This window comes from Falco biarmicus, chromosome 4 (assembly GCF_023638135.1).
Source record: "Falco biarmicus isolate bFalBia1 chromosome 4, bFalBia1.pri, whole genome shotgun sequence".
Taxonomy (NCBI): Eukaryota; Metazoa; Chordata; class Aves; order Falconiformes; family Falconidae; genus Falco; species Falco biarmicus.
This window is the reverse complement of record NC_079291.1, coordinates 81484319-81503813: the sequence shown is the minus strand read 5'-3', so window position 1 is coordinate 81503813 and position 19495 is coordinate 81484319. Positions and strand designations below refer to the sequence as shown.

General features: G+C 51.0%; 1 protein-coding gene across 1 annotated transcript in view; it reads left to right on the top strand.

Annotated features, from left to right (window-relative positions):
* Positions 1-19495, top strand: part of ADAP1 (ArfGAP with dual PH domains 1) — a 62723-nt gene that overhangs the window by 41597 nt on the left and 1631 nt on the right. The window contains exons 5-10 of the mRNA XM_056334760.1: positions 8231-8343; positions 10448-10594; positions 15916-15999; positions 18264-18326; positions 18727-18798; positions 19186-19414. Of these exons, the coding sequence (XP_056190735.1) occupies positions 8231-8343; positions 10448-10594; positions 15916-15999; positions 18264-18326; positions 18727-18798; positions 19186-19414 (708 nt within the window). The remainder of the gene's footprint in view (positions 1-8230; positions 8344-10447; positions 10595-15915; positions 16000-18263; positions 18327-18726; positions 18799-19185; positions 19415-19495) is intronic.

Below are 19495 nucleotides of genomic sequence, written 5' to 3'. Positions count from 1 at the left end.
GGAACAGGCTGTCCAGGGAGGTGGTAGAGTCACCGTCCCTGGAGGTATTTAAAAGACCTGTAGATGTGGCATTTAGGGACCTTATGATTTAGTGGTGGACTTGGTGGCATTGGGCTAACAGTTGGACTCCATGATCTTAAAGGTCTTTTTCAATCTAAACAATTCCATGGTTCTGTGAGGCAAGATGACAATATATTTTTGCAGTGATCTGGAGAGTTTTTTTCCCATGCTTGGCTTCAACCTTAAAGTTGTCCTACATGTGATCTAAAATGGCGTCTTTCCATTTTTAGGGGGCATGGGTTGCTTTCCTTGACCTTGACCTTCCCATGGTAAGGCTTTGTCTTGGCTGTGCCGGTTTGGGGTGATTTGTCTAGAGGAAAAACAGTTACTGAGGACACTGACACCTGTATTTCTGCAGAGCATGGTACTGCCTCCAAATCTGGTCTTTTTGGGTGGCTGCTTCACATTGTGGGAGAAGATGCAAGACATTAATATTGAAGATAGTTTTGTAAAACATGTTTGACTTTGCTCGGAGGGTTGGTAATGGGAGACAACCTTGTACGTCCAGCGCTTGGGGACCGACTATCTATAGCTGTAGGGACAGAAGTTACCATTTTCTGAAAGCTGGTTGTTGAGATCTGTTCAGCTGGTGAGTGCTCCCAGTCCAGCATGAGCAGGAAAAGGAGAACATCTATGCTTTTCAAGTTCCCCTTAGGAGTAGCATGTGGCACTGTTCCCTTTATCAGTAAAGGGAAATGTATGTATTCCTACTCCCTTGTGTTTTCTGTACCACCTAAACCGACAGACCTAAGGTTCCAGCTAGTTCCAGCTCTGAGCTGACCATTAATGTTTTCCCTTAGAAGGGCAAGGGATGTCTGTAAGGTGTTATCTCAATCATCTACTAAATCCTGGCTTTCTGTCTGATGTAGCCATTCAAGCGCTAATTGCCTTTGATTAAGTCAATCATTTGTAGAGTGAGTGGGTTAATTGGGTATTGTGGAAGCAATCAATCTAATCAGCTGCTTGCATCCATAGCTGAGGCACTACAGTGCGGCAGGACAATAATTGTTTTATGAGCTCCTGGAAGGCAGCAGAGACAGACTGGATGGCAACAGGAAACCCTTCTCTGCAAAATGGTCTTTAGGAAAGGTAATTGGATGCTAAAAGGTCATTAAGAGAGGGCTGATTGATTAAGAGCTGGGAAATTCTCACCTCTAAGAAATGTGTGCAGGAGGAAATGGTTGGTGTGGGTGCGGGCACATGGGAGATCCTGGGCTCCTTTGCCTGGTTCGAGATGTGATGAGGCTGTGTTGTCTTAGAGGGGGATAGAGTTGTCTTAAGGGGGATGAAGGGACATCACTCCCTTCTCGTGCCTGCGAGAGAATGTGGCATGAGACACGCCAGGCACCCATCCTCACATAAGGTGCGCCAAGAACCTACCTCCCAGGTGTCCTTCTCGGGGCAAAGGGACTGGTTTGCAGAATCACTGAATGCATTCTTGTGCGCTCCTTGCTGAGGCTTCATTTCCAAAGCACTGAACTGTGCCTGAGCAGTAGCAGCTCTTGGTGGCTCCTCACCTGGTCTGTGCAGGAGGACACCAGGGAGAAGGATGCCCATCTCATCAGATGCAAGCCTCCGAGGTCCCTCTGCCTTCTGCACGTGTGGATGCTGACGTCTCCGATACGCCTGGATCTGCAGTGCTGAACGTGTAACCAGCAGGAAGTGTATTTATCTGGAGATGACTGCAGAATTATTTCCAGGGAAGTTATAAGCTCCTCAGCACAGCTGCAGACAGGGGTGGGGGAAGCAAGCTGCTGGGGCTGTGGAGCAGTCACAGCCTTGACTGCAAGCTCTAAGGTGACACCTTGTTGACCTTGACACCACTTGCAGGGGTACTACCTCATGTATGGGGAGGATGAGTTTGTCTCTGAACGAACAGTGGTGTTTTCACTCCACGAGAAAACGTAGTATTCCTTTTTTTTGTAATTTTTTTTACTGGAATGCAAATGCTTAAAAAATCCAAGTTGAATTCGTTGAAATGGGTTGCTTTGGTGCTGAGTGCTACAGGAAGGAATATTACAATTCATGGCAATCAAATCAAACAAGTTACACTGACACAGCCAAACACGAGTGTGCAGTTCTTTTTGCAACACTCTTCGAAGTCTAGCCCATCAGGAAACCTTAGAATACGCTGCCTTCTCCATCCCACCCTCTGACTATGGACAGTGTGGTTTATTGCAGAACAAATATCCTTCAGACTCTTTGTTTTAAAAGGAGGTTGTGACATTGGTGTTGGTGGTGATGCGGGATTTCAGGGATTCACCACTCAGCTGCTCCAAATAATTATGCAATTCCTTAACCTTGCGGAAGAAGTGGGCACATCATCTCCAGTAAGCACCAATCTACCATTCTGGTTTAATTAACATCTTACACTGTTAATATAACAGACTACTCAGCTTCTGACATACAGAGAGGTGGCAATATATACCCTGCAATTTTAGCAGCATAGTGATGTAGTTGTATTTAAATCTTCTCCAAAGCTCTGAATCGGGGTCAAGGCACTTTAACTGCTTAGAGGAAAGAAAATCTTACTGCTGTAGGCGGAGGTGCCCTGCCCAAACTCCAGGCAGATGTGATTGCTGTTGGAATACGCACACAAGTAAATTTTTTTCTCCTATTTCAGCCTCCCATTCTTTGTCTTGCAGTGTGACAAGAAGACAAAGAACAACACAGTGAAGTGTTTGGGCTCCGGTATGGTATTGGCTCTGTTGCTGTGCTCTGTTTGGGATACACTAGTGTGTTTCCCCTAAAAGCCCTGGACCAGACCTGGTTTTACCACAACCCCGGAAATGTCATGGGAACAAGCAGTTCTGATGCCTCTTTCCAGGTGGAATTGCAAAATAAAGCGCCAAAGAAATGGGAGAGCACATGTGGTTTAATTCCAAGTTTATAATGCTTTACTTAGGTTGACAGAAAGCAAAGCCCATGCACGTTTGGTTTTTTTTTTGTGTTTTTTTTTTCAAGACAATGGTTCTGATTATCTGCTCACAGAAGGGTTTTTTTCTTCTCTGAGAAGAAAGGCTGAAATGGAGAGTAATTTTGGGTACTTCCTATAATCCGTGTTCCCAGAGACCAAAAACCCCATCATTAACTAATCACCGTAACGGCTTTCTGAGGTGGGGAAGTAGTAATATTCCTCTTCTGAAAAAATGGGGAACTTGAACAAACTGCTGGCGGAAGTTGGATGGAAAGATGGTGTTTATGTCAGATTGTCTTGATAGAAAATTCTCTCCCTTGCTTCCTCCGCAGCCTCTCAGACGGTGAGAAAGCTGGGCGAGACTAGAGCACCCAATGGGTCCTGCCAGCTTTAGATGCCTGGCTTGGAGGAGCTCCAGCCACCAGCTCAGCGGAGCTGAGGCAAGGCTGTGCCAGATCTTTTCAGTCAACCAACGTGGTGACCCTGTTTTCTTTGCCCTGCAGAGTTTTAGCTGCAGCGATGAAGTGAGTGTGGAAGTGGCAGTTCCTTATTTTACCTTGGAAGCTACGTGATGGGTCAAAAATACCCATCTGGGCAGCGTGATTTCAGGTTATATTACGTGCCATTTGCTGGCTAACTTTGTCACGACTGCTTGGTGGGTTTTTTTGCAAGTGTCACAGGTTTGTGCTGGAATGGCCTACAAAAGCAAGTGGTTTTTCTCCTTGGCAGGTGGCTGAAGCTATGATGCAGAAGCCATGGCAACTGAATAGCGGTGGTGTTAGCAAAGCAAGAGTGATATTTCTGAAGGGTGCCTGCAGGTGCCCTTCAGCAGGTATCCAGCAGGTAGTCCTTCCTACAGTCACGGTTGGGTGCTGCTGGTCAAGTGGGATGATGACAGGTGGCAGCATCCTTTGTTCTGCACCTTGGGAGAGGAAGCAAATGCCTTGGCACCATGATGCCGCATGGTCCAGCACCAGCAACCAGCCAGTGTTGCAGGGCTAGCAGTCATTTACCTTCAACATAAGCAGAACAGCCCTCATAAAGATGTGAATTTGGCCAGATACCTCTACAGATGAAGGTGTTGCTAAGGCAGTGCAGCCCAGAGAGACGAGGAGGAGATGGTTCAGTTCTCAGAGCCCGATGCCCTCCGGTGTGAGATCTGTTCCCAGTTCAGCCTCCTGCAGTTTTGTTTCCCGGCACCTCCTCTCGCTGTTTTCACAACCCTTTAGATCAGGACACCGAGGACGCGTCCTGCTGACACACTGTTTGCCTGGGGAACCTGGCGGGGTTCATGTTGGGTTCAAGTCCGGCTCACGGTCTTCTGCAGTGATCGGTGCTGACAGGGGCACAGGCAGCAGGGTTGGGGCAGAGCAGAGGATCAGCTCCCCAGGACGCAGCCCTGGAGGAAGGAAGGAAGGAAGGAACGGGATGCTTCTTAGCCAGCAAAGGGTTTATGACAATCTGTGCCGAAGTACAATGAAATTAGCAGTTGGCTTTGTCAGAGCAGCCAGGAGCTCTTTTGCAGAGGCTATCTGTCTGGGAAGAGGTGGCGTGTGAACTATGGGAAGGGATAATGTGTAGTGTTGTGTTCAGGTTTTTTAATCCTTCCTTGGAGTAGAATTTGGATACTGTGTTTTGCCACAAAATGTTGGAGGGAGAAGGTCAAAATGATGGAATGTGCCTGTGTAAGAGGGCAGGGAAAGCTGGATTTTCAGCCTGGCTTTGACGCTGGCTCACAGTCTTGTCCTGAGCAGCTCACCAAACCGCTCTGGGTTTCCCTCTCTTCATATATAACCATTATGATGCCCATCTGCCAGGGTTAAGTGTTAGGTGGACTTTACAGATTTGCAATTATTGGAGATTCTCTTTGGGGAAATGCAGAGTAATTTTATTCTTCATCCCTTAAGTGCTAAGAAAAATCACAAAAAAATGTGTTGTAGAGGGGAACAAGTTTAATAAGGAATGCCTGCAGCATCCCTCGCCATTCAGATGATTGTAATGACACACTCAAGATGAATGGATGAGACCCACAGCCCGTACTTGTGGGGCTGAGCTGCTCTGCGGTGGAGCCACTGAGAGCTGAGCTCAGTGTGCCCAGCTCGCCCAGGTGGGCATTTCTAAGGGAAAAGATGCACTTTCCTCCAGCATCGGAGATGTGACTGTCCCCCTCGCATTGTCTCTCCCCAATCTCGTTTGGCACCGGTGTCCTTCTCTCCAGACCCAGCACTCTCCAGCCCGCCACGCAATGTTAGTGTTCCCCAAGGGTCAGGCACAGAGGCTCTGAAACAGCCTCTGACGTTTAGTGGAGTGAGTAGCAATGGCTTTTGAAGTACTCTCCCACTGCGCCAACTGGCTTGACATTAAAATCGGCACCCTTCAGGAACAGAGACTGCCTGTCCTTGGTCTCTAAACCGCACACTTTGAGAGCAAGCTGCTTAGCGTTTTGCCGTTCAAGAGAGCAGTCAGGAATTGCCAGCCGTCAGAGCCCTGGCAGCATCTCTGCTTCATGTTAAGCAAATCTTGTATTTTATAAACATATCAGCCAGGCATCACCTAGTGCCTGTCTGTCTCCTGTCAGAGAGACATTATTCCTGTTCAGCTCCGCCGTGTACAGCCTGCGATAGGGTATGTAGTGGGTTTGCTGATACAAGCCTGGCAGGTAGCAGCATCTGACTCTGAATCAGCCAGAGCTTCGGTTCCTCGGCAATTAATTCCTACCACGGCGGTGATATGAGTGCATCAGCCGGGGCCCTTCCCGTGCTGCTCTCGGATGCAGCTGCCCTTGGCTGGGTTTCTTGGCTGCTTCCCCTTGCTCAGCCTTCAGATAGTCCTGCTCTCTGTAGGTTCTGCTCTTTCTGATGCTGCAAATGCCCTCCAACAGGTTAGCTGTGTCTTTTCACTAGAAAAAGTATGTAGCAGCTGGGGTGGGATTGAATCAATGGGCTGAATTGGGTTAGTTCTGCTTGTGGCTTTGGGGACGTCGTTCCTCGGGTGGGTGGGGGGGTGGGTGGACCAGAGAAAGAGCTTCAGAGTTGTCCCTCCCCTGATGTATCTGGTATGAGCCCTGTGGGTTACTGGGCTGGTGCACGTGGATACAGCTGCCAGTGCATGTGGGCGATGATGCTCCACGTGGGCGGTGATGCTCCACATGGGCTGGAGTGCTTGTCCTGCACTGGAGGGATGGGGAGGGCTCAGAGGTGGAAGGGTTAGATGGACGGTGGCGTGGCATCACCAGCTGGCTGTGATCATAGGATAGCTGAGGGTTTGGGCTGTCCCGTCTGCGTCTCTGAGCAGCGATGGGGACTCGGTTGCTGGCCGTGGGGAAGGAGAAGGTCGTGGGAGCACAGGCAGCGGGGACCACGGGACCTCATGGGGGAGAGGTGCACGCTCTGCTTGCCCTGGCTCACTCGTGCCAGCGAGCTGTAAGTAACGCGCGAGCGGGGATCCCGGCAGGCTCCACATTGGGAACACCCGTGCCTGTGCCTGGGTGGCAGCCTGTGCCCATTTGGACAGGCAGGGTGAGGCCCCATGGTTTAACATCGAGCCCCGCTGCAACACGTGCCCCATCTAGAATAAAGAGACAAAGGGAAGGCTGCTGACAGCTTTAAATATTTCCACCGCTTCCATCTGCACCGAGTTATCAGCCCATTTGCAGTCCCGCGTGCCAGCTGTCGGATGCACCGCCGGGATTTGCGATGCTCTGTGCCGTTAGCATTCAGCATTAGCACCGGCACCGGCTGTGCCATTGCGCTTATTCATGGCAGATGTCGATGGCTTTGCCTGGCGTTTGGTGAAGTCTCTGAGGATCTGGAGGAAGCGTTTGGCGCAGGATTTCCTAAGGCCAGACAGAAGTGTGCATGGGCATGCATTTTTTTTCTTGTTTTGGCGTTTTGTGTTGTGGAAATATTTTGTGTCGCTTACACCTGTAGAGTCAGTGTTGAGGAGCTGGTTGAGGGATTTTTCTGCATCTTTTCATCTGTGATTTAAATTGCTCCTGCATCAGGTGGACAAGTGAAAAGCAGGTTGAATGAGGAATTCCTGCACGCCACTGGTTTGTAGCAGGCAGGTAAAGGACAGTCTTTAAGATGCCACTTGGCATATTAAAAAAAAAAAAAAAGTTTAGCGACCTATTTGAAAGCTGTTGTAAAAGATATAACTTTACATTTTAAAATCCTAGTTCCTGAGAGCCAATAACAAAAATCAAAAAGGGGTGAAACTAAGAGAGAGAGAAAACACTTTTTCAGGGGGACTTCTGTATAATTATATCTTAAATAAATGGAAGATGACTATCAAACCGCTCTGTTAATATTCATAAAAGTTGTATTGGACAGTTCTTGGTATTTCTTTGTTTTGAAACATTTGCTATGAGGGCGTCAGCTGAGCTTACTGTGTGATGAGTTGGGCAGTGTGGCTGCCGCCGGAGGGGCTGGCAGGGAGCAGCTGTACTTGCTTTTCTCATTTGAGGAGTTAAGGGGTTTAGATTCTTTTTTCTCTCTTTCTGGCTCTTTTGAGTTTTAGATAAAGCATATGTATGTTGAGTAGTGTTCTTCCCAAGCAGCAAATCTGCCCATGGGGCTGATATCCAGGGAGAGAAGAGGCATGTGATGGCCAGCCAGGGTGCCTGGGGGCTGGAGGAACCCACTCCGAGGGGAGAGGATGCTGTGTCTGGCTTAGTGGCTTTCTGAACCAAAGTGCCCTGAAGTCAATGGGAAGAACTGCAGGTGTTTTCCCCTTTTTCCATGTGAAAAATGTATTTGTGGCTTACTCTGATACAGCCGTCTGCCCTGAGCCACTTTCCCTGCGTGCACACACCCTGTTTTTCATTTTTCAGCAGCATCCACAGAGGAGGGCAGACCTCACCTGCCTTTCCCTTGCTTCAGAAGTGCTGCTTGTGTAAGTTGAGCAGCATCCCTGGTGCCAGGAGATGTGGCAGGTGCTGTCCTTTGGGAGCACGTGCAGGGACACGGCCTTGCTCCTCCAGCCTGCGCCTGTACTGCGTGGCAGGAATCCCCCTTTGCCTGCCTGTCCTTCAGGGACACCTGAAGCACCAGCCGCTGGAAAAGAGCAAGAGCGGAATAAGAAGGGCAAATCTGAAGGAGGAGGCCTGTTTCGTTCATGTCTTGAGCAATCCAGTCACACGTTTGGTCCACTTTGTTTTTGAAGTCGAAGCTCTTCTCCTTTTTCTTTACCCTGTCCCTTTTTTTAATTACAGCATTTCTATCCCTGGTTCTCAGCAATTGCTTTCTGCTGCAGGGTACCGAGAAGGATTTCTGTGGAAGAGAGGACGTGACAACGGGCAATTCTTAAGCCGAAAATTTGTGTTATCTGAGAGGGAAGGTGCACTGAAGTACTTCAACAAGAACGACGTGAGTACCTGGGGTTGCTGTGTGCAGACAGGGAGTCGCATTGGTAAGAGCATCTTTGAACAAGTAATTCCTCGGGCCCCCATTTTATTTGTACAGTTTTCATAAGCACTGAGCCCCCAGTCACTCCAGGACCAGGGTGCCAGGTACAACTCACTGCTTTCTTTAGCAGGGTTTGCTCTTGGTCCACCACCACCATAGTCATCGTGAGATGCCCTGACCAGCCATCTTACACGTTCCCGCTGTGGTGCCCTTTAATAAGGCTTTTCTTAAACAAAGGAGTTTTTCTCTGCTCTGGCGCCGCATCATGCAGCTGATGTGGGTTTCGTATTGCTGGCTAGTTTGTGACGAAGGTATCGCCACCTCGCAGTAGTCACTGGGGTCTGAAGCCTCCTTTGTGTGGCATGGCCAGCATCCCGAGGAACAGCTCCCTCGTTTTCTGTTCCAGCATCAAGCAGTGTGGAAGCATTTGTCTGTTTCCCCAGAGCACATTTCATGTATTGTAAGTGAGAAATGGAGCTATTACCATGAAAATTGCATTTGTGATGAATGGATAGACGCTCTGCTGTTCTCTACACCGCATAATGAAGGAAGCCAAGGTGTTTTCTCTGACCTTTGAGTCTCCCCTGGACACCGCAGCCGAGAGCAGCCCAGACCGAGCTCCAGCCAGTTTTCTCAAGTAACTGATGCAATCGTGGTGTCATGATGAGCCATGCAGAAGAGGGGAACATCCTCCATCCACGCTTCTCCACACCCAGCGGCTGGCTTCAATAGCACCGTCTTCTCCTTCAGCTCGGTGCGGTATGGTGCAACTGCATCCCGTGGACAGGAGGGAGACAGTCATTACCGAGGGAGAAGTGAAAGTCCCAGCAGCCCCCATTCAGTCGCTATTGATGCTCTGGTAGTTTAAAGCTGCTTTGCTTTGTTGTTGACCATAGCCATGGAGGGAACAGTGCTGTCTAGACGTGTCTTTTTTGCTGGGATTTCCCTGCCGTGGTCACCCATGATGTCTGTGTGCCCATGGCAAGTCCCCAAGTTCCCAAAGCGGCACTAGCATCGGCACTAGCATCTCCACCAGCTTACGGACTTCCTCATGGTGCTGGGGACCATGGTGGCACAGCATGACCCCCTGCTGGCCTCTGGCTGCACCCTGAAACTGGTGTTGCCAAGAGCCTAATTTTTATTTTTTGGGATGTTTTATCCATGCTTGCTAGTTCGCTTCTCAGTGCACTCCTGAAAGGGTGGTGAACTTCCAGAGATGTTCTGTAGGAAGGCAAACCACTCAATGAGGTTCAAGTGACCTGCCACAGAGTGCAGGTGGGATTGGTGCCTGGGAAGGCTGGGTCCAGGCTCACCGTTGGGCTAACCCACCCAAGAGGTGGCTGTAAGGTATATATTTGTCCCTCTGAAAAGGAAGTTTCAAGTTTGGAGGGCAAGGGGAGGAGCAGAGTCAGAAGCCAGTGGCTCATGTGAGAGGATGGGACAGGTGGGGACGTGGGCATGGTGCCCCTTGCTAGCCTAGCACCCAGGTCTGAAGTTGGCAAGGGGGCTAATCCTCCATCTTCTTGGGCAAGGATGAACTGGCTGTGGGTGTTTGAGATGCAGAAAGCATCCTGGCCTGTTAATTAGCAGTCTGCATATTTTATTTTATTTTCTGTCGGGCTGAATGGTTTCCTTTCTTTGTTGGTAGTGTTCATCTCGCTGTAAACATTGGTCGCTTATCATTAGGTAAAGAGGCTGGAGGAGATCTAGGGGTCAGGAGGCAGTTGAACGGAAGCTACAACAGGAGATGTGGTGAAGATGCTTGTCTTTGTAGCACAACACCCTATCAGAGACTTGGCCTGTCCATCTTGCTTCTGGGCTGAAAGTTTTCTCCCCTTGAACTTTGCTGAATTTTGCAGAAGAGAGCGTTTTTCCAGGCTGGCAGAGAGCACTTGCTGATGCCTGAGCAAAGCCTCTGATATCTCATCACCGGGCAGTTTTGTGGGCTGGCAGTCAGGGTTTTTTAGCTAATGGCCTCAATCAGGAGTTTTTTCTGACCAAGGGAACTGTTTTCTGGCTTGAAAGCCAATTCACAGGTGTTCGCTCACTCAGCTGTGTTTTCCAGGCAAAAGAACCCAAAGCAATTATGAAGATCGAACATCTAAATGCGACTTTCCAGCCTGCAAAAATCGGGAACCCCCATGGACTGCAGATCACTTACTTGAAGGACAATAGCACAAGGAACATCTTTGTCTATCATGAAGATGGCAAGGTGAGAGCGCGGCGGTGCCACGAGGGCTTGGGTGGTGGTCCTGAGCACTGGCGCTGCTCAGAGCCAGCCTGGGGCACACAGGGCTCTAACCGAGCTGGGAATCGTCGGAAGGGGTGGGGGTACAGGATGCACAGCCAGCGTTGTGTTTGTCTCGTCCTTCCAAGCACAAAGGTTGCAGACTGTGTCTTCTAAATAACGAGATGCAAATGGGGTGGAATTGCTGTTCCTCTGCTTGCAAGCGGATGTAGGGGCAGAGGCGTTATTTAAGGCAAGCTCCTCGGGGGGCAGTGGAGCAATGAAAGGTGAGGGGACTTGGTCCAAGGACTTGCAAAAGCGGAGCAAACTGGATGGTAGGAGAACTGAGGAACTGGTTGTTTCCCTGCCTGCCTTGTACTTTATAAAATGCAAATATGCGTGTCCGTATTGAAATAAATCCCCTTGCTTTGCCCTTGTGCCACTGAAGGGAGGTGTGAAGAAGAGGGCTCATGGGTCTGGGGCAGTCGTTTGCACAACGGGGACAGCAGGACAGGGCAGTGAGGGGGGTCCCAGCCGCCCCAGAGGCTGCCAGAGGGGTCCCAGCCTGGGTGGCCACTGTGAAGAACAGCATCAGTCAACACGCTGCCCTGTGGGTCTTGTCTCCATGGACTGATGTCCACGCAGAGAGCAGACCTGGGAGTTTGCAGTGGATGCCATCTCACAGCCTTAGTTTCATCTCTTTCTTCCCTGCCCCAGATATTTGAGGCTCCCCATAAAATATCAGCAGCCCTGGAGTGGCCGCAAAATCAGAGCCTAAAACACGTTCACAGCACATCTGCTTTCTTCTGGCTGTCATGGTGCCTTCAGCCTTTGATGTTACATCCCGTTGTCTGTCAGAGGGGCTTTCTGGGGGTGATCTCTCGTGGACAGGCACAGCAGGGATTTGCAGGATTGTCTCAGTGCACAGCCTTTCCCAGCTGTTCGCCCAGGGATGGCGAGCCAGGCAGCCCTGCTAGGGATAAGCAGTCCGTGCTCTTTGCGGTCACTCCTCTGCAGACTGTATAGGCCAGTAATGCCACCAAAATCCAAGATACTCTTCACTTGTGCATGAGCAAAGCTGATCTCGCCACTGCTGCTGCTCAGGCTCCAGTTGCAGTGGAGCTGGGTGATGCCTGTCGTGCCCACAGGGCTGTGCTGCCAAGGCTGAATGTGGTTCCTGTGCAGTGCAAGTGCTCCTGGCAGAAGGCAATTAGTGTTTCAGATTAGGTTAATTAGTGCATCGTCTGGTTTTGTACATGCACAGAAATGTGCATGTAATATGCATGTGATCACATGCATATATGCATATAGTAGACATGCAGGATGGTCAGCCTGCCTGGCCTCTGCACCCTGCAGCACCGTGGGGTCTTGCTCCGTGCATTTGTGGGTGCTGGGGAGATGCTCCAGCCGGGCTGCTCCCAAATTCACCCTCCCCTCCATCCATGCTGCCTGGTGAGATGTGCAAGTGCCATGGCGCAGAGCAGGAACCGCTTGCCACCGGGTGCTGCTTTTAGCACAGCAAAGCATCGCTTAGGTTGCTCTGGGGTACCTCCTTGGCCACAATTTAAACTGAAAAGAGGAAAAAGCTCTTCCTGTGAAAGCTGCATCCCACCATCATGCCTGTGTTTGCGGTTTGCTGGGCTTTGGTGGCCCACTTACATGCAAGGAATGCAGTCAGGGTTTTATTCTTACTTGTTTTGTGGCTTTAAAATGCTGAGCTTTCTGCTGGGGGCTTGTGGAAGGAGCAGTCTCGCAGATCTCATGCGATTGCTCTTGCCTTCGTGTCGGAGGTTTGGCAGGAGGCACTCTGATGCCGTCAGATAATGCCCAGGTTGAATTTCTTTGGACTCCCCTGGAAAGATCTGCCCCTTCAGCTGAACGAGGGCTGCCAGAAGGTGACGCTCCCTGGGGTGAGCTCCCCCTCCTTTGGGATCAGGGGCAGCCCCCAGGACTCGCCTGTAGTCCCCCACTGCCCTTCGCTCCCTCCCGTACTCCCCAGCAGCCCCAGGCTGTCCCCAGTACCCCAGAGGTGCTGCTCGCCCCAGCCCGAAGGGCTCGAGCCTGGCCCAGGCTCCTGGCTCCTGTTTCTGGGGTTTGAGCCCTCCCAGCCCGATCCTGTCACTGACCGGGCTGGCCTTCCATCAGGGCAGGATTTGGAGTTTTATTTTCCATTGAGGAGCTCAGCAGTGATCCAGAGCATCTCCTGCTGCTCTCCACTTGTCCCTTCTGCTGCAGTACCCCAGAAGAAATCTGGCTCACTTCTCCCGTGGGATAACCCCGTGTGTGTTTATTCAACCTCTCAAACAGCTGGGAGAGCCCCTCCGCCCCCCCCCCCCCCCATCCCGGTGGCATTTGCTGGAGTGAGGCACCCATAAAGGACTGGCAGAGGAAGCGGGTCCCTGTGCTGCTGCCCCAGGGCTGCAGGGGGTGGGACAGCATCGTGCTGTCCTTGGAGCTGGAGCTGCAGCGTGACCTCAGCCTGGTGGCTTCATCCTCCGCCGTCTGTCCTGACACTAAACCAAAGACTGAAACCAGCCCCAGCCCCCTCCTCGAAACAGGCGTATCTGGGTGCTTTGGCCACGTGGGTGTCTAATAACAGCAGGTGCCTGGCGGGGCAGGGCAGGGTGTGTCTTGGGCTCTGACCATTTTAAAGGATGTTGTTGTGGTCCCTTGTTAGCACTTACCCACCACCAGATGTACCAAGCCAGCCGGAGCGAAGCTGGGGCGCCTGCTGGAGCTGGGGACCGATCCTCTGCGTGGTGACCCCTCCTGGAGGTACCTGAACTGGTGCTTCTTGGACCAGGAGGGACAGCTCTGTGGGCACAAGGCTGGAGCCAGCCCTTACCTGCCCCCAGATCTCCAGTGGGGTGGGAGGCAGGAGAGCTGCAGAAATGTGTTTCCTGCTGCTCTGAGCTCCTGTCCAGGGCTGAAGCTCCCTCTAGGGCTTCTGAAAGCCATGGCAGGAGCAGCTGGGAGAGCTGCCGTGGTGGCTGCTGCCATCCCTGGTGTTACCGGGATGCGGGGATGCTCGGAGGTGGGCTGAGTCTCCAGGAAAGGCCACCCTTTAAGGTGCAAACCAAGATCGTTGATGTTCTCTGGACAAATTAGCAAAAATCTCTTCCCCAGTGCTGCTTCTTTCCTAAGCCACACGAGGAGCTTTCAGGATGGGAAGAGGTGGTATTGATCATCAGCAGCTCATTGCTCGAGCTGCAGGGATGGATGGGCAGGAGGGATGGTGAGAAGTTTGTTTGTCTCAGGGGTTGTCAGTCTGAGGCTGCCATGGCAATGGGGGTGTCTCTGGTGCAGGAGGGAGACTGGAGGGACACCCAGGTGGCATGCGGAGGGGGAGCACAGGGGCACTGCAAGCAGACCAGAAGGAAGCTGAGAGCCTGGAAAAGCCGTTTGCAAAGGTGCAGGCAGGAGTTCATTTTCTCTGTTTGCTGAGACTTAAATCAGTGAAAGGAATCTCTGCTGACGAGTCAACACCTTCCCGTCTGAAAACACCTAGCAGTTTAATGTTGGTTTAGTACATCAGATATAATCCCCTCACTCTATCCGTGCCATTGTTGGTAATTATACACACAGAAAATGTTTAGCAACTAAGCCTTCTGGCTTGGCATGCACAGGTATAGGTTTGTGTAAAGAAACGCGGCGGTGCCCCTTCCTCCAGTGATGGGTGATCGATATTCCAAGATCCATCTCCAAGATGGAGTGCTAGAAGTCAGTGAGGGTTTCAGCCTCTGCTGTTCTGCAGGGTGGAACCCTGTCTCGCACCCCGAGCTGGGAGGGGACCCACGTGTGTGTGTATGTAGCCACCCGGTTGGTGGCTGTATGAAATATCAGCATTTTAACATCACAGCTTATTGTTCATTACCTCCAGCTTGGCTTGGTCTTCGTTAACTTCAGGAGCCAGTTCCTCTTGCTGATCCTCTTTGTGCTGCTATCTGAGGTCTGCTTAGCTGCTTAGGGTAGGAGAGCAAGTGGTGAGTAAGTAAAACCTCAGACAAGTAGGTCACAGTTTTCCAAAACATTGTTTGTGTGTGTCCTGTTACTTTGTTCTTTTTTCCCTTCAGCCTGAAGGAGGTTAACAAACCAAAGCAAAGCACTTGACCTTGTAGAGGATGGCTGTTTGCCACGTTTGGCCGTTTTTGAGATATCCCCAATTCAACTCCTTGAAACTGAGATCTCCAAAATTACACGTAAAAGCCTCCCGCCCGCCCCAATCATTAAAGCACAAAAAAAAGTTTAAATCTTACCAAAGGCCAACTTGTACTTTGATACGGTCTTTCCTACACTACAGCAACCTCACCTGGAAGGGGTGACTGTTTATTTTAGGGTTAAGTCTGGCTCATTGAACCTGTCCCTGACGTGTGAAGCTTCACATGCATTAATGGTAGTCGGAGAGTTCAGCATCCCTCTCCCCGCAGCTCAGCATCCCGGTGCAGGCAGCAGTTACACCGCCCTTCCAGCATCCCTGCCCCTGGCTCGTACCAGAAGGAGGTGTTTGAGAATTCCCTGTCTGTGGATCACTTAAAATTAATGTGGCGTTTATTTCGTGTAGCACAAGCTCTGTGGGTCCCTCCAGAGACAAAGGAATACATTAGTTTAAAACCAACAAAGTTATAAACCAGCTATTTTGTAGGAAAAAAAAACAACACCCAAAAATGGAGATATATTTTTTTACCAAGGAAAGGAAGAAGTGCCAGAGCTGCTGGGAACTGAGCTGTGACTTCAGTATCACTGTGCTTGTCCTTAGAGGGCTCACAGATATGACTGATAGGCTGGAGCACCAAGATAAGGAGATATTTAGACACTTTTAGCAGAACATTGAAGCATGTTGCTAGAAGGTGGGTGGGATTCAGGCATTCCCCGCAGTCAGCGGGTGGCTGGGGGGGGCGGGGGGTGCTGGTGGGCAGGTGCAGGGGTGTCGGGCTGTCTGTGCGCCCTGCCAGCACGAGCCAGGCAGTGCTTACAGAGTCGGGCTCGATGCCGGGCTCAGTATCTGAAAAGCTCATTTGTTGCTGGTTTTGCCAGTTCAGAGATGTGCTTAAATCCTTCCCCCTGCAGAAAGCCCCGTGGCTGCAAAGCTCCGCGCGCCTCTCGCATCCCAGGACAGCAGCGGGATGTTCCCCATCCTTCACCCATTTGCTGCTCTCTTTTATGTCTGTGCTTTATTTTTTTAGGACTGCTACTAAACTGAGCTCTGTCACTTGGGACAAAGTGATGGGAGAGATGAAACGGAGCAGGATCATGTTATTTTATGTGCAGACTATGTTACTCACTGTGCTTTTTTTTCTTGTTATTAGGAAATTGTGGATTGGTTCAATGCCATCCGGGCAGCACGTTTTCATTACTTACAAGTGGCATTCCCTGGAGCCAGCGACATTGATGTGAGTTGGTTTTATATGTTTTTTTCTTCCCTCTTGCTCATTTTTAGCAACTTGTAAGTTTAACTTTAGCAAGCTGTAAGGCTTGGAGGGTGCACCATCCTTCAGAGCATTTTACAATTACTGGGCTGAAATTACTATGGTGGGATGTTGAGCCCACGTGCAGCACCTGTTACCAACATCCAGCCTTGGAAACCACGTGTGTGTGTGTGCACACACATGTTCACCCTCAAAATGTGAGTCATGCGGATGAGTAACTGCAGCGTTGTCACACGTACAGAAGCCATAAACATCTTTCTCAAAGCTTGTTGCTCTAAAAGCTGAAACAAGGGCTGGAAGGTAGGAAAAATGAAGGCAAAAGAATGTCAGTGGTGTACTCTGGGACGAGTTCTTGTGTGGAGGTCACTCAGCTTGTTCTATGAATCTCTGTCTTGTATTTTCCGGGAGCTGGAACTACTAATTGCATTACCTTTTGCTAATGTAATACTCGAGGCAGTATTAACGCAAGCTGACAGTAAGTGCCTTGTGTTGCAGTTGCACTGCAACTGGTGTGTAACGTCACTGGTGCTTGTTGTTGATTATTCTCTATGACCTTCTTGACTTTGTAGATTTTGAAATCTAATTGCATTACCTGCCTTCGGTTAATTACCTGGGAGGGGTGCTGTTGTGGGCTGGGGCTGGTTCCGAGCTGCAGGGTGGCTCCGTCCCCTGGCTGCCCGGGCACTCCCAGGACCCCTGGAGCCAACACCTTCCTTTTCTGGCAAGAAGTTAAGCTGGGCAAATACAAAAAAACATAAGAGGAACCTTGATAGCCCACTGTAGTACAGCCTTAATCATTTCTACTCCCTCCATCTCCTCTACTTCTGTTAAATTTGGCTGCATGTCTGAGCCACATTGCCCCCAAAACCCCAGAGACCTTAACAGAGTTGCTGTTTGTCCAGCAGTTGGTGTTTGTATACTTAAGGCAGTTTTGGTGGGAGATAAGCTATTTAAATTTTTACTTATCATCCCCTTCTCATCGGTTATTCTTCGGAGGAAACAGAGGAGCGTAATGTTAACGAGGTTTAATTTATGACCTTGAAATCCTGAACAGCCCTTCAGAGCATTCAGCTTGGGGAGACCTCTGTGGAGTCTGGGTTACGTACACAAGGTAGCTCCGTCCTGGGTGTTGCCATCATTAGCATCTGATTTATGATTCCTTTACCCTGTCAGAGAGATGAAAAGGTGTTAAATGTAAACAGGAGCCGGGTTAAATGTAGTAGAGAGGTATAAATTGCGTACAGCACCCTAAGGATGCCCAGGCTGCCTCCTGGGGAACAAGGGTCTCTGAAGGGTGCTTTGGGGACCCATCTGCAGGGTGGAGGAACCTCTCTGAGCCAAGGGCGATGAGCTCCTTGCTTAGCAAAGTGTCCTCAGCCGTGTCCCAGGAGCCAAAGGCTGGGGCTATGAATGCTGCAGAACCCTTCACTGCCCACAGTGAAGCATCCATGACTAAGGTGCTCCCGTCTGCTCCGGAGCAGCTGTGGGGTTCTTTAGGCTGTTCTTTGGGGTGGCTTTGCCCTCGAAGCACACGCCTGCTTGACCAGAGCTGCTGTTGGGCAGAGTTGGGTGCTGCGGGGTTGTGGTGTGGCAAGCGGAGCTGTTAATAACCCGTTTAAATGACAGGTGAAATGACGTTTAAATGTTTCAATGACAGGCAGGGGTGGGGAGGCACGTGGCCAGGCTCCTTGGCCCTGGTTTTGGTGAGACTCATCATCTCTCAAGAGGCTTTTAGAGGCATCTGCAAAGATCCTGCAGCTCCTGCCTTGTCTTCACTAAAGCAGCGTTAAAAATATCCCCGGCGCTGGTAGCTGTTGTCAGCGATATCTGCAGAAAGGGGGGCACGCAGGCGGTGTGTCGGTGGGGTTTTACAGGCAGATGGTGCTTTAAGGCTTGTGCAAGGAGCTCCGGCTGCATCCAGCGCGAGAGATGGATCGCCAGAGCTGGCCGGTGGGGTGGGATTTGGCCAGGGGGCTTCTCCTGGAGGCTGCTGGCATGGCTGGTGAAGTGCTCAAAGATGCTTCGTGTTTCTGTGCCCACCTCTTCCGAGTGTTTTGGAGGAGTGGGACTGAAGGACTCGGCCAGAGCCATTGGGTGGGCTTGGGGCTGGGGTGGGCTCGGTGTGGGTTTTCCTTCCAGTGACCCCCAGCGCTGCCCTGCGTGCCCAGGCACCCCCCGCTCCCTCCGTCTAACGCCGCTCTCTTTTCTCTCCTCTTGGGTTGCTCCAGCTGGTGCCAAAGCTTTCTAGAAACTACCTGAAGGAAGGGTACATGGAGAAAACGGGGCCAAAGGTAGGACAGAAAACATTTCTGCAGTCCCATAAACATGAGTCTTGCTCTGTACGGGCTGAGAAGGGTCCGTGGGTGGGACAATCCCACCCTTGCGCGGGAGGCAAAGTCTTAACGCTGTGAATGTGTTTGTGCGCTTTCCTTACCTGGGAGCAAACTAAAAAAAAATCCCAAACCACTTCACAAACCATCACCCCATCTCCCCTCACTGCCCATTCCTGCAAGCCCACCTGGTATAGCTGGCCCGGACCCTGGCTGTGGTGGCTTGTGGTGGCCCAGATTCTGCTCCCAGCTCCCCCAGCCCATGGGGCTCCTCCGAGTGCCTCGATGTCCCTGGCTCGTGTGCGGTGAGAGAGGAGCTGTGCTGCTGTGGTGCCTAATCTGGCATTTTTTGACTCTTCAGCAAACAGAGGGATTCAAGAAGCGATGGTTCACCATGGATGACCGACGGCTCATGTATTTCAAAGATCCCCTGGTAAGATGAAGGTGCCTGGGCTGTCTGTTGGGAATTACCTGCAGGAATAATAATTGTAATAATAATAATAGCGATAATCTGCAGTGAAGCTCAGGCTGATGGGAGAGCCAAGAGGGCACTGAGCCATCAGCGCTGGGTGGATTTGCCCAGTGTCAGCATGCAGTAGCCCTGTGCATAGTTATTCACCAAAAATGTTTTGGAGACCCTGTGCACCAGCTGCAGCTACTTCTGCATCTGGATTTTGGATCCCTGGTGTTGCAGGGTGGCCCTGGGAAGAGCTGAGCAGGGATTCAGGGGGTGGCTGGTGCTTTCGGTGTTCGGCTGCTGCCTGGGATGCGGAGCTGCCCTTGGCAATCATGCCTGCCCGACCACTCTGCTGTCTCCTAGGACGCCTTTGCTAGAGGGGAGGTTTTCATTGGGAGCAAGGAGAACAGCTACAAGGTCCTGGAAGGGCTCCCGCCGTCCACACAGGGAAACCACTGGCAGCACGGGATAACCATCGTCACCCCGGATCGGAAATTCCTCTTTGCCTGTGAGACGGAGGATGACCAGCTGGAGTGGATTACGACCTTTCAGAAAGTTATAAGCCGGCCCATGCTGCCTCAGGAATACGCAGGTGTGTGCTGGCAAGGGCTGGATGCCAACCTCGGCCCCTTGGTTTCCCTCAGAGGATGGGATGGATAGAGGGATGGGGGAC